The sequence below is a fragment of the Pelodiscus sinensis genome, chromosome 4 (assembly GCF_049634645.1).
Source record: "Pelodiscus sinensis isolate JC-2024 chromosome 4, ASM4963464v1, whole genome shotgun sequence".
NCBI classification, from domain to species: Eukaryota; Metazoa; Chordata; order Testudines; family Trionychidae; genus Pelodiscus; species Pelodiscus sinensis.
Window position 1 is genome coordinate 14,052,282 of NC_134714.1, and position 14,895 is coordinate 14,067,176.

The 14,895-nt window shown below is 45.9% G+C and overlaps 1 protein-coding gene across 1 annotated transcript in view; it reads left to right on the forward strand.

Moving 5' to 3' along the window:
* The first annotated feature begins 476 nt into the window (after positions 1 to 476).
* The window catches only part of SYT16 (synaptotagmin 16), a 141,808-nt gene continuing 127,389 nt past the window's right edge, over positions 477 to 14,895 (forward strand). The window contains exon 1 of the mRNA XM_075926371.1: positions 477 to 897. Coding sequence (XP_075782486.1) covers positions 885 to 897 — 13 coding nt within the window. The 5' untranslated portion in view covers positions 477 to 884. The remainder of the gene's footprint in view (positions 898 to 14,895) is intronic.

Sequence of the window (14,895 nt, forward strand, 5' to 3'; positions counted from 1 at the left end):
CACTTGTACCATACAGGGACTCAGGGACTCAGCATGGTCCCTGCCCCACTATGGCAGCATGGCTTCAAAGGACACTTTCCCAGGGCATGAACCCCTGGGAAAGTGGAGAGAGGAAGAGTCATAAGAAACATTCAGCATTATTACAGCCTTTTAAATCCTCATATTTTAAAAGACAATGCTTCCCTCTACACCCACCAAGCCCAAATACTCAAGAAGCTGCTACAGAGCAGGGGGAAGAGGATAAGGACCAAGGATGCTTCTTTTGAGGCTCAAAAGCCTCACCCCTCCCCAACCTGCAGAGTGACTGACTCAGCCCTCTCTATGAAATTAACTGCCTAGGTGGCTGGATAGCAGCTAACTAACTAATCGATACCAGCTGGACCCAGCCAAAGGCTAGCAACGCTCAGTTGGAAAGGGAGTGCCCCTGGACAGAGATGCCAGGCGGGCTGCTGCCTGGCTTAGGGGACACAGACTCACGCTGGAGGGCTGGGTCTCTTGCCCCACAGAGCAATCCTGCTGCTACCATCTCCTCTCCCGCAGGCCACCCTCTTTCCAGCTTGGGTGGCTTTTGGGGGAAGGGGGGGGGGGTCTAACCAAATGGCCCCAGGCCAATTCGCTGCCAGGCCTCACCCAGGCGGGGGATTGCCCCCGTGGGGGGCCACGGGCTGTGCTGGGGGCTTCCCCTCGGCGGAGCCTGGCAGCCCCCAGGGGGTGGCGGGTGCCAGGCTGCAGGACGCGAGGTCGCTGCTCCGAAGGGCGGGCGGGCGCAGCGCGGCGCCGGGCAGGTGCGGGATGCTCGGCGGGGCTGCTGCCGCCGCTGCTGCGTGTGCGCGCCGGGCTGGGCCGGGGCGGGCGGCTCCGCGCCGGGAGAGACGCGCTGGGCCATGGCGACTGACAGTAAGTGCGAGCGCCGGGCCCCCTTCCCCTGCGCGGCGGGCCGGGACCCCCCCAGGCTGCCCCGGCGGCTCTGCCTGGCCAGGGGTGAAGCCGCTGCCTCCTGAGCGTAACCTCCCTCCCCCAGGCCCTGGGGCTGCGCCTGCAATCCTGCCCCCCCACCCCTACTCCTCTGCCCGGCCTCCTTCCTCCATCCCCTCTGCCGCCAGCTGCTCTGCTCCCCTAGCCTGGCTGCCCAGTGCCACCCTCCCTGCCTTGCCAGGCTCTGCTCCCTTCTGTGCTCTCCTGAGCAGCGGGGGCTCCTCTTTCCCTCTTCTGGGGGCAGGGGTGAATCGACAGGCCTGCCAGGGTGGGTGCTTTGCCTGCCCGTTCCTCCTGATCTGGTCCATTGTCTCCCCACATAAGATCCATCTCACCTGGGTCAGACCAAAGATCCATCTAACCCAGTATCCTGTCAGCCCACAGTGGCCAATGCCAGATGCCAAGGAATGAACAGAACAGGGAAACATCAAGTGATCCATCCCCTGTTTCTCATTCCCAGCTCCTGGCAAACAGAGGCTAGGGACACTGTCCTTGCTCATCCTGGCTAATAACCCTTGATAGACCTATCCTCCATGAATTTGTGTGGTTTTTTTGGCCTTCACAATATCCTCTGGTAAAGAATTCCACTGGTTGACCGTGTGGTGTGAAGAAATGCTCCCCTTTGTTCTAAGCCGGATAGATATTCATTTCATTTGATAACTCCTAGGTTCTGTGTTTTGAGAAGGCATAAATCAAACTTCCCTTGTTTACTTTCTCCATGCCATGGATTTTATAACACCCCTCTCCTTAGTTGCCTCCTTTCCAAGCTGTAAAGTTCCAATTTTATTAATCTTTCCTCATATGGCAGCTGGATCATTTTTGCTGCAATTTTCAGAACTTTTTCCATTTCCAGTATTTCTTTTTTTGAGGTGGGGCGACCACATCTGCACACAATACCATAGATTTATATAGAGGCAGTGTGGTATTTGCTGTCTTATTATCTATCTCTTTCATAATATTTCCCAACATTCTGTTTGCTTTTTTTGACTGCTGCTGCATGCTGGTTGGAGATTTTCTGAGATCTATCTGGAATGACTTCAAGATTTTTTTCTTGAGTGTGATAACAGATAATTTAGACACCATCATTTCATGTGTATAGTTGGGATTATGTTTTCTAATGCGCATTATGTTTTCCAATGGCTACTATAATGTGGGTGCATAACTGGCTGGATAACCATTCTCAGAGAGTAGTTAGTAATGGTTTACAGTCGTGCTGGAAGGTCATAACAAGTGGGGGTTCTGCAGGGGTCTGTTTTGGGGCCAGTTCTGTTCAATATCTTCACCAATAATTTAGATGATGGCATAGAGAGTATGATTATTACATTTGCAGATGATACCAAGCTGGGAGGGGTTGTAAGAGCTTTGGAGAATAGGGTCAAAATTCAAAATGATCTGAACAAACTAGAGAAAGGGTCTGAGGTAAACAGGATGAAATTTAATAAGGACAAATGCAAAGTGCTCCACTTAGGAAGGAAAATCAATTTCACACCTACAGAATAAGAAGTGATGTCTAGGAAGGAGTATTGCTGGAGCAGCCCCTCTGCATGGTGGGCCGGGCTCCCTACAGACAGAGGATGCTCCACACACCAGTGCAGCCCCTGCCTGCTAGGTGCCCAGGCCCACAGCAGACAAGGGCTGTTCTGGATGAGAGCGGTGACTGTCCCCAGTGAGTTCCTATGGGGCTGGAGCAGCTCCCTGGCCACAGCAGGTGGGGAGCTGCTTCAGCCCCAACCAGTTACCAGTTAACCAGAATCGGAAAGCCTCACCCATCAAGGGTCATGGGGCCTGGTTAACCGGTTCACCTTTCACATCCCTAATTACTATGTGGGACCTCAGTTTGCTGAACTCAACAAGGAATCTAGCTCTCTCCTATCCCAAGCTTGTAAGGACTGAGAAGTGTTGAGATTTCATTTCAGGGGGTGTATTTCTGTTGGTAGTCTTTAATAGAAGAAACTGAAAGTTTCCTTGTTGAGTCTGCATTCTTTCTAATGCAACTTCATAGAGCCATATTCCTTATTTTAACTACATGGTGCTATATGCACATTCTTCCTTTTGTAAATCCAAATAGATTGGCTTATGAGCGCCTCAGACAATAACCATAAGCAGTTGCCTTTGGGGATATAAAGAATTGTTTCCCAAACCAAGCACAAGGAGCAGTGGAGTATTCCTAAGTGTGCCTTAAGACAAAGTGCATTCTAACTTTGGAGAGAATTATTTGAGGTGTAATAAATGTATCAGAATTAATGAAGAATCGATAACTGATGATTACAAGTAGTAACAGTAGTTAGAAGTCCTGGTGATTACTATGTTATGTCACAGCTGCTGAACTCTGACACCGATCTATGGCAATAGCTTGCAGGACTACAGGTGTGTTTTGTGTTCAAAACATTGCTGGAATGCTTGCCATATCTAAACATGACATACATTCCTTGTGTGGAGGTTGGTGAATCAACAAATTTGTTTGGTTAAAAGTAGCTGTCCCCTGATCTGAGAAACTCTATTAAAAGTTGACCTGAAAAGAACCTAACATTATAATTGGTAAGTTAATGCTACTGGGACTATACAAAAATGACTATCCTTGTTCAATTCCATTTAGATGTTAGCTATGATATTTTTCTGATTGGCAAGTTAGATTTTAGCTTTAAAAATCTAACTGGCACTTTGGCAAACTCATAAAATTGGTTCCCAGGTGTGTGCAAACAGAGCAGTTGCAAAGTTGCCTTAACTGACCCTTTGAGGATTCCCCCAGAGTAGAGTGGGGAAAGTTGTAGATGGAGCAGTGCCTCTCATCCTTCTTCTAGAGACCATTTCTGGCAGAAAGGGGGCATGCCTAAAGCATCTCAGTTGGTTGGTGATTACTGGTGGTCCGTGGTAGTTGGGCGTATGTTAGAGCAGCCCCGAGGCTGCTCTGATTTACATTAGTGTTCTGCTGATTTGTTCTTTTTGTCTTAAGGATTGGGGATGAGGGGAATAAGGAGGGATGAGTGAGACAGTTTTGGCTCCACCTGAGGCTGGGCAGGGCCAGTGAGTACCAAAAAACCTGAGTAATTTTAATGCATATCTGACATTAGGGGTCTGTTCTTTGTGGTGGTCGATCCATTCAAGGTTCATAAGACTCTTATCAAATGAAAACTGTTCGGAGAGGTAATAAACTGTAATGAAAAAAAGAGTCAGAAGAGAAAGAGAGGAGGATTGCTACAAAAACATCAGTCTCTAAGACAATCACCTTTAAGTACTAGAAAATGTTGGATGTTTCTTTATTGGAGATGAATTCCAGATCTTCTTGATGTTTTTGAAACAGGCTGGCATTTTTAATATTTGTCTTGTTTCATTCCCTTGGGTTTATTGTGATATTAATAGTTTTGTAAGCACCTGTTCTGGATATTTATTTTGAAGGTGCTTTATTGTAATTACATTAAAATTTCTGAATAGGTTCAAGTAGTCTTGAAGTAAGCCTGTCTCTGTTTTCAGGGAGTTGCACAGACAGCTACAAAGGACCACAGGTTCCAAACATTTCTCATTTTGTACAACTGGTTCTGTGGGCTGAATCAGCTATGTGCATTTGTGACATATTTTAAAACAAATTGTTACCTGTTTTATGGAGTCAAAACTTGTTTCTTATGAAACACCTTTGTACGTGTAAAAGTAGAGCAGTTTATTTAACAGTAAAATGTTTTGAATTTTGTGTAGGAGGCAGTGAAATTAAAAGGCAACTTTTACAAGGAAGCCTAGGATAATCCTTGCCACAAGATGTTAAAGCAAAGAGCAAGACAGATTTGAAAGAGGACTAGAGATTTATAGAAACAACCAGAATACCAGTAGTTACAAGTTTTAGGCTCCAATTTTGCAAGTACTTATGCCTCTGTTTAATTTTACTATGTGAATTTAGTCCTGACCAGTGAACTACAAATGGACAAAATATGTTGATCTGTGCAAATACAGAATATAAGGTGAACTTCATGATTGGTACTATACTTTGGGAGAGTCCATTTGACACTTCCTTTATTTTGGTCGAAGCTTCCTTTTCCTCTCATTTCCTTTTTCTCATCAGACCTTTTTGCTTGGCTGCTGTTTTTACTGTTATTGCTGGCTTGGAGTTGCTTGGTGCCTCTGTAGAAAGACAAGTAATGGAAGCTACCAGTATTTTGATGTAGGTCCAGTCACAGGTGACTTTCGTGGGTGTCTAATATGGCATTACACAGGTCCATACGAAAATGCTTCCTTTGACTTCTTTGCAGCTATCCAGTACCTTCTCATCTATCTCGATTTAGTTGTCAGCCATTATCGCAGTGGTGGGCAAACTGGTTGAGAGCTGCACTCAACCCATCAGGGTGCTGCACTAGTTAGGCCTCAGCTGGAGTACTGTGTCCAGTTCTGGGCGCCACATTTCAAGAAAGATGTGGAGAAATTGGAAAGGGTACAGAGAAGAGCGACAAGAATGATTAAAGGTTTAGAGAACATGACCTATGAAGCCAGGCTTCATGAACTGGGCTTGTTTAGTTTGGAAAAAAGAAGATTAAGGGGGGACATGATAGCGGTTTTCAAATATCTAAAAGGGTGTCACAAGGAGGAAGGCGAAAATTTGTTCCTCTTGGTTTCTGAGGACAGGACAAGGAGTAATGGGCTTAAAGTGCAGCAGGGGAGGTTTAGATTGGACATTAGGAAAAAATTCCTAACTGTCAGGGTGGTCAAATATTGGAATAAATTGCCAAGGGAGGTGGTGGAATCTCCCTCTCTGGAGATATTTAAGAACAGGTTAGATAGACATCTGTCAGGGATGGTGTAGACGGAGCTTGATCCTGCCTTGAGGGCGGGGGGCTGGACTCGATGACCTCTCGAGGTCCCTTCCAGTCCTATTATTCTATGATTCTATGATTCTATGATTCTATGCTGCATGTGGCCCACGAGAGATTTTGTTTACCATTAACCATGAGAATGGTTGCTAGATTCTGCTGGTTTCCTTCCACATCGCTTTTTCTGTACCAGTATTACTAAAGTGACGTGCACCTAAAGCAAGGGCACGTGAAGTGAGGTGTGTGCTGATTGCACACAACATTGACAGTGACAGCTGTGCGCTCCCTCTGCATCCAATCAAAACTCTGCTACAGTTCAGTCAGCACAGCCTGCGAATTCTAGGTACGCAAGTGCAGTTAGCAAAACTAACCTATCCTGGAAGACCATCTTGGCTGAGACAATCTTGCAACTCACTGAGAGGCTGGAGGGCCACTCATGCAGCCCACTCGCTAGCCTAGGTTTCCCATTGCTGCATGATTGTGTCATTTGATGTGTTGTTGAATGATTTCTCACTCTCCAACTAGAGGCTTGTGTTGTGTCTGTTTGTAGTGATTGCAGAGCAAATCTTGAAAAATGCCATCTTAGTTAAAAATATCGCTTCTGAATATAGGTTCTTAATACTTAGGACATACAGAGTTTTCTGAAAGAGCTTTTGAATGTGCTTACAGCGTGTCTCTGGAATAATTTTGAAAGAAAATTGTGGATTAAAACTTCAGTGATATATCCTTTGGAGAACATTTTAAATCACTGTTTCATGAAGCAATATGTAAAAAAAAAAAAAAGCCTAAAAGGGAATTTTTATTTTGAAATTTGATAGTGTAATCAGAACATAATCAGACCTCAAGGAGGACTGGTTACCTCATGGAATTAGTGTTGTTCTCTGTGGAAATATACAGCCTTGTGTGCAGCTCTGGAAGTGGGTGTGCAGAAGGTGTGATTCTGCTATAGAAATGGTAGACCAGGGGGATAGGCAGCATTTGTCACATTTAGCAGAAGCTTAATGGGCTCCCCTGAATGTGATGTATCTTTCTCTATGGCAGTGTTTTTGAATGTGGTCCTCATGGCTCTGGTTTGCTGTTTGGAGCCATGGGAAGCGGTGTGGGTTGGGCCACTACTTCCCGTGGCTCTCCTCGGCTGCAAATGGCAAACTGAAACCAGTAGGAGCGGCAAGGTTCTGTGACCACACAGCAGTGTGACCAGTTAGCAGGTTTCTCAAAGTGGTTTTGAGGACCATTTTGAGAAACACTGGTCTATGGGCTCATAAAGAGCTTTGAAAATGTGACTAGGGATGTTATAGTGTAGTAAAAGCTTATAGGTTAGTGCAATAGACTGCATGCATTTCCCCTCCCCCTCCCACCAGTAAATTTTTTAGCAGGCTGGCCAGCAGCCCGGCTCAATCCTGGTGTGCGACAGGTCTGAGACCTACCCCTGCTGCGGCTCTGCATTTCAAGTATATTATGAGCCAGCCGGTCAGGCAGCCCGGCTCAGTTCCAGCTTTCACCAGATCCAGAAGCTCAGACCCGGCTCCCAGACAGAGGCTGCTGCCATCCCGCACTGCTGCTGCTTTATCAGAGGCAACAGCAGAGGGCAACACGCAGCTGGTCCGCAAGGGAAGTTGGCTTTTAAACTGGTTCCCCTCACAGACTAGCTCCCGCCTGGCACACTGCACTGCTGCCTCTGATACAAAGGCAGACGCACGGAGTGGCAGGGGGCTTCTCCGGAATGAGGTAGGAGTGCACAGGCTGCTGATCCCACCCCCGGGGACTATAGAATAGTTGACTAACTGATAAGAATTCTTGAGGTTAATCAACTGTTCGATTAACCAATATTTAACATCCCTAAATGTGACCCTTGAAATTCTACTAATATGGTGTGTGCACTAGCTGAAGCCTCTAGTGTGTGTTGGTCACAGTGGAATGGGTGCATAAACGCTTTCAAAGGACTGCAGGGATTCAACTAGAATAAATATTAAGCAAAACTGTTAAGCAAATGAGACCGCTTCATATTGGCCCAGTGCTACAAGTGCATACTCAGGTGAGAAACTAAGTCACCCGAATAAAGGTTTGCAGGATCAGGTTCCATGTTATGCTCTGTTAATGCCCTTGTGACTTATTCCAGATGGTGCTATCATTTCTCTAATGAGCCATCTGCAACATTCTGCAACATTTTAGCATGTTGCTTTGTCTGAGTGTTCTTTTGATCCTGGTGTACCAGAAAACATCAGAGCATCATGTCTGGCTGAGTTCTTTTCCAGCACTGGTGGGCTGTAGGACTTACACGGAAGTAAATAAGAATGGTGGTAATCACCACTGGGAATGATCTGAAAATGCAAGGCCGCATGTACATTTAAAAGTTGCATCATTGATCCTTTGTTTTCTTGAGAGAGATTGATGTCATGACCAATGAGGGGGTAAGCAGCTTTCAGGTTCATTTTCCTTTTTTATAATCTATTTCTGATTGCTGTTGTGCATAGAGTGTGTGATCAATTATTCATTAAGAATTTGATTCTGATGGGTCTGGAAATGAAAAGGAGAGTAACTCCCCAAATCCTATCAAATCTCTGCCTGCATAAAGCACGTGTATTGTAATCTGCCATGGATCTTGTTTTGGCTGTCCATCCAGAACAGCTTCCTAAATTTTTCTCCTTACAATGTATGGTAAAGTAGCACAGTGATTATGTTACGATTGAGTAAACAGCTAACTGAAACTTCAGGTCGAAGCAGTGTACTCACAATGCCTGAGAATAGGAAAGGCAAAGTAGATGGTATTTGCTCCATTTCTTGTCTCCTCTTGATAGCTATTGCAGGCACAGGTTAGTTACAGGCTGGTGATCCTGTACATTTGACTTGCATTATAGCATTTTGCACCTTTCACTTTTGCTGGAAGAGAGGAGGTAGATAATGGAAGAGGGGAGGGGGATTATGTGACAGAAATGCTGCCGGAATCAGCCAATTCTTGGTGCTCCAATTGTGGAACCCCAATGGGCTGCCTGCAGGCCTCAGGTTGCCCACCATTGGATTTCAATCTTGCAGCCCGCTGACATGAAGAAGGGTCACTCGCTCCTCTTGATTGCCCATCACTGTTGCAGGGTATTGCAGCTTTGGGCCACTCCCCCATAAGGGACAGTGCTCACCTAGACTACGAAGGTTGCTATCTATGTTGGAATGGAAGGTGTCAGTGTTTTAAGTGTGTATAGCTATTACTATACCACCATATGCACATGTATCATTATCTGTGGTGGTGGTTGCTTTGGAGAACACAGTGCTGCCAAACATCCTGAGGCCGGGAGTCAGCCAGAAAATCATCAGATGGGCTTACAAATGTGCAGTCCTTGTATTGGCTTCCTGAGGTTTGAGCTGTTGGGGCAGTGGCAACCTGCAGCCCGAGGGCCACATATGGCTCACTGGGGTTCTATGTGTGGCCTACAAGACGTCTTGTTTGCGGTTGTCCATGCACAGGGGGGCCAGATTGCACTGGTTCCTGTCTGTCGTTGCTTTCCTACCGGGTTTACCAAAGTGGCACACACGTAAAGCAAGAGCACGTGAAGTGAGGTGCCTGCTGATTGCTCACAACGCTGACTGTAAGAGCAACGCGCTCCCTCTGCATCAAAGTGCTGCTGCGGTTTAGTCGACAAACTGCAAATTCCGAGGTCAGCAAGTATAGTTAGCAAAACTACCCTATCCCCAGAGGCTGCCTTGGTTACAAGAGGTCTTGTGGCCCGCTGAGACGAGGGAGGGCCATTCACTAGCCTAGGTTGCCCATCACTGCGTTAGGGTATACTCGGTTCTTGTTTTTAGGCATTTCTCTGGAACCATGAGGGCTAAAACCTTGTCCCATACAGCCCCGCATCCTCCTTCACCCTCCCCTTGCCCCCACATCCCTGTGCCCCCAAGTGCACTCACTGGCAGGGCAGCAGCGCTGGGACTCGCAGCCCCCTGGGAACAGCGCTGGGGTGAGGACAGGCTGGAATTGAGGGGCAGTCTCTTCCCTGCGCAGCCCAGCCCTTTGCCTGGGGCTGGGGCAGGCAGAGCCCAGGGCTGGCTCCAGCTTGGCCAGGCGCAGCGGGACGCTGGGGAAGGGGCTCCCCACTCCTGCACACAGCTTGCAGGGAGCAGTGCGGTGCAGCCCAGGCCCTGGTCCGCCATGTGTCCTAGCCACCTAACCTTGGCTCTGCGGAACTGGTCCAGCCTCACCCCTTCCCAAAGCAGGAGGTGATACCAGGGATGCATACACGTACCTGTCCTGCCTCCAGCAGGAAGCCAGACCTGGTGCTCCAGGCTGCAGCTGCGTGGCTGAAACTCAAGCCGCAGCATCAGGTGGGGCTGAGCTTCCGCCCTGCGTGCCAATAAAAATCGGCTCATGTGCCACTTGTGGCACGCATGCCGGAGATTGCCGACCCGTGAATATAATGTAAAATAACAGCCTTTAGCTGCTGTGGTGACTGGCATTCTATACATCTTTAAGACCATAGTAGGTTATCTGTTCTGGTCTCCTTCACTCACGGCAGCACTAAGTATTATCTAGAGCAGTGTTTCTTAAACTGTGTTCCGTGGCACACCGGTGTGCTATGGAGAGCAACAGAGCAGGCAACCTTTTTGCTCAATAAATCCCCTCCCTCACCTTTTTCCCCCCCCTTCTTCCTCAACAAAAAATCCTGAGTGTTCCTCATTAAAATATATAAATAGTTTGATGTTTCTCGGTCTTAAAAAGTTTAAGAAACACTGATCTAGATCATCCCTGACAGGTGTTTCCATAACCCATAATGTCTAAGGTGGGCATGATTATTATATGTAAAAACCAAAATAATAACCAACAGCAAAAAGCCTAAGGTGATTTTGATTTTTGTTTTTGTTCCTTAATTATTTGTCTGCATTTGGTTTATTGGTCAGGGTTTATTTTGTACATACAAACATTTTCCTTCCCAAACTTTGCTTTTGATCATGTTTTCTTAGCAGGCTGCTGGTGGTACATCACCATCAGTCTCGATGGGGGGCAGAGTTGATCAACGATAGACTTTGTGCTTCTGAAGTCAAAACATAAGCTGCGTGCAATTTGAGGTGAAACTGTCATTGAACAGTTCTCTTGCCATAGAAGCAAAATTGCCTCAGACCATCTTTAGTTACAGCTGTTCCGATCTATCTTGTTTCTGCAGTGATCTATAAATCATTACCAGTATCATGATTGAATTGTCTAATAGGGTGTTCTAAGGAGGAGGGAGAAAAATTGTTCTCCTTGGTCTCTGAGGATAGGACAAGAAGCAATGGGCTTAAACTTCAACGAGGGAGGTTTAGATTGGACATTAGGAAAAACTTCCTACCTGTCAGGGTGGTTAAACACTACAATAAGTTGCCTAGGGAGGTTGTGGAATCTCCATCACTGGAGATATTCAAGAGCAGGTTAGACAGACACCTGTCAGGGATGATAGATGATGCTTGGACCTGCCATGAGGGTGAGGGACTGGATTTGATGACCTCTCAAGGTCCCTTCCAGTTCTTGTGTTCTATGATTCTATGAAATGTTAATTTTGTTTATTTGTTTAATTGGTTCCTATCTTGCAATTAGGCAAGAATCTATAGTTCTGGAAGGGCTTATAAAATAAATAGGGTGTTCACAGTGAGGGGTTTTTGTCCTCTCCCCCCTCCCCCCCGGGCCTTTGCCATTGAAGATTCTGGCTTCTTAATTTTAATGATGTCAAGTTGAATGTATTTTTGAGGGCAAGAACGTATAAAACATTGAGCAGCTTGTTGAAAAGATGTCAAAAACTGGGGAGAAAGCATAAAAGACTGTGACAGTAAGGTTGTGAAGAGACTGAGAGAATATAGTGAGCATGTTTTATTGAGTATACCGGTAAGGAGAGTTGCAAGCAAATTAGAAGCATGAGTTTATATTTTGCAGGTGATGCAGGATGGACATCCCTCTTCTTTGTACCGACTATGTGCAGACTTCCTGGTGTCTGCAGTTCCGATGCACTGTAGCTGGATCTCTTCCTGTGGGTTTAAATCACTGGATGCATCAGTTACTCTTGATTGAGTAAGGCTCAGGAACATGGTCTAACTTGGCTACAGCCTCAATTCCATCAATAAATTTCCTCTTTATCATTAGAGCTTGGGGTAGTGGGAGACTGCCAGAGCCAGAAGAGTCAGAGGAAGCAGAGTGGAAGGATGCTCCCTCAGGGATTTTTCTCATCACGGTGAAGAGTTGTGGCAGAGTTAGGTGGCTCTGGAATTGCAGCGGGTCTTGCGGGAAGTCAGAACAGCAATATGACTGATCCTAAGCGTGAAAAATTGTCAGGCCTTTCAAAATCATGAGATGGGAGGCTTAAAAACTGGGAGACTTAAAAAAGTAATGTGTACACTCATTGGCTACTGCCTTTTCCCTCAGCCTAAACATGCTCAGGAAGCAGGTTTCCTCTGCAAACATGAGGCTAGAACATCTTTTTAAGATTAAAGCTTTAAGAAGAACACCAAATAGTGTGAGACTTGCAGTACAATTGTGAGAGCGATGGCAATGCAGGTTGGGCGTGTGTGTGTGCGTGGTGAGGGGGACGTGGTGAGGTGTTGCTTAGGGTAAAACGATGGTTCCGCTAACTACCCTTGTTTTCAGTGCCTGTCTTGTGGGAACTATGCAGAGTGTATGGATGGGCCCAGTCTTTGCATTGCTGTAATACACCAGGAGCAGCTTTTATTCCCAAGGTCTCCTGCCTCCATTGCTGACGCCTGGCTTTGCTCTTGTCCTTGTTTGTAGTTCTTTCCTCCCCCTCAGCCACCTCCCCCACCTCTTTCCAACCTGGCTTTGTCTGCTTTTGTCTTGAGTTCTGTCCTGGCCTCCCCCAGAGAAGGGGGAGCCGTGCGGTGCTGGCCCACATATCCATAGGGCTAGAAAGGGCCACAAGGTGGACAATTTGTTATGTCTGAACCAGTGGCTCTCAACCTTTCCGGATTCCTGTGTGCCTTTCAGGAGTCTGATTTGTCTTGCGTGCCCCAAGTTTCACGTCACTTAAAAATGACCTTTTCTTACAAAATCAGACTTAAAAATACAAAGTGCCACAGCCCACTGTTACTGAAACCTTGCTTGCTTTCTCATTTGTACCCTGCGATAATCAAATACACCGATTGGAATATAAATATTACCCATTTCAAGTGTGATAGGTGAGCCTGTTTTTCACTTGTGAGCCTTGTGTGAAGCCTGAGCATTGCTGCCCGGGGCCGAAGCATGTAACATTGCTTTGTGGGCCCCCCTGTGGCATGGACCTTGGGCATTTGACCTGCTCCCCACCCCCCATGCCAGCCCTGCACTTGCAACCTCTCTCTTTCCTGTGTCACCCCATCCCTGTCCTCCCCGGTTAAAAACCCCTGATCTAAATTAATTGAGTGCCTTCTGGAAGACCCCTGAATACCCCTGGCTGAGAACCATTGGTCTACACCATTTGAAAACCTCCAGTGAAGAAGCTTCCCCATGTCTGTTCTATTGTCCTGCTGTTCTTACAGTGATGAAATCTTCCAGAGATTTAATCTAAATCTGCTGTGTTGTAGTTTGAATCTATTGCCTCTTGTCCTGCCTTCGGTGGCAAAAGAGAACAACTTTTCTGCCTCTTTTTACGGAAGCCTTTTAAGCATCTGACCCCTGCTATCATATACACCATTAATCTCTTTTTCCAAACTAAACATACCCAGTTCCTTTAGCCTTTGCTCATACAACTTGCATTCTACCCTTTTGATCATCTTTGTTGCTCACTTCTGCATCCTTGCTATACATCGGTGACCAAAATTGGACACAGTACTCGAGCTGAGGCCTAACCAGTGCCAAGTAGCATGGTACTACCATCTCCCATGACTTGCATGCTATGCCTCTGGTGTGTTGGGGGTGTGGTGTTTTATTTATTTATTTATTTGCAACAGTATTGTACTGCTGACTCATGTTGAGGTTGTGGTCAACCACAACTTCCTGATTCTTCTCAGCAGTGCTGCTGACAAACCAATTGTCCCCCATTTTGTATTTGTGCATTTGGCTTTTCTTCCCTAAGTGTAGCACCTTACATTTGTCTGTGTTAAATGTCATTTTGTTGTCTATAACCCAGTTCTTTAATTGATCAAGATCCCTCTGAATTTTAGCTCTATTCTCCAATATGTTGGCAGACCCTCCACCCCTAGCTTTGTGTCATCTGCAGTCTTAATCAGTATGTTCGCTAGACATCTAGTGTCCTACCAGTTCTATAGTGGCTACTGCTGTAGCAAACTAGCCACATTATTCTGAAAATGTAAATAATTCTGAGAGCCAAATAGTCCCATGTAGCTTAGTGGCTAATGTGTTCGACACCACAGCACTAGACCTACATTCAGGTCTTTAATAAAGATGTTAAATGACATTGGACCCAGAAAAGGTCTCTGTGGAATCCCACTTAAGACCTTCCTTACATTGAACGTTGTTCCATTAATACTCTTTGTTTGTAGTTATTTAACCAGTTATAAATGACAAGGAGTCCAGTGGCACTTTAAAGATTAACAAATGTATTAGGGCATAAGCTTTTGTGACCTACAACTCACTTTCTCAGATGGTGAAGAGAAAAAGCAAAAAAACCAAAAAAACAAACAGGGTGGGACGGAGGATGCGGTGGAGGATACAGAGATGGGAATGTGACAACAGTGCTAATTGAATTAGAATAGATGTAGTTAATTCCAACAGTGGTGAGAAGCTGAGAGTACCTGAATGAGAAATTACTATTTTAATGTGAGAATCACTCCATATATTTGTTAGTTCTGAGCGTCAAATTACCATATGAATTCCAGCGCAGCAGTTTCACTCTGCAGTCTGGGTTTGAAGTTTTTCTGTCTGGCTGAAACTAATGAACACGGCTACTTCTCTTTTACCAACTTAATGGTAGTTTTATTGAGCCCTCATTTCTCCAGCTTATTTATCAGAATGTCATGTGAGACTTGTGTCAAAAGCCTTGCAGAAGTCCAGGCATATTATTTCCATTGCATTTGCCATATCCACCAACCCAGTTATTCTGTCAAAGAAGGATATTGAGCTGCCTTAGCATGATTTGTTCTTGGTAAGTCCAGGCTGGCTGCTAGTGATTACCCCTTTATCCTCCAGGTATTTGCAAAATGAGTGTTTTATACATTA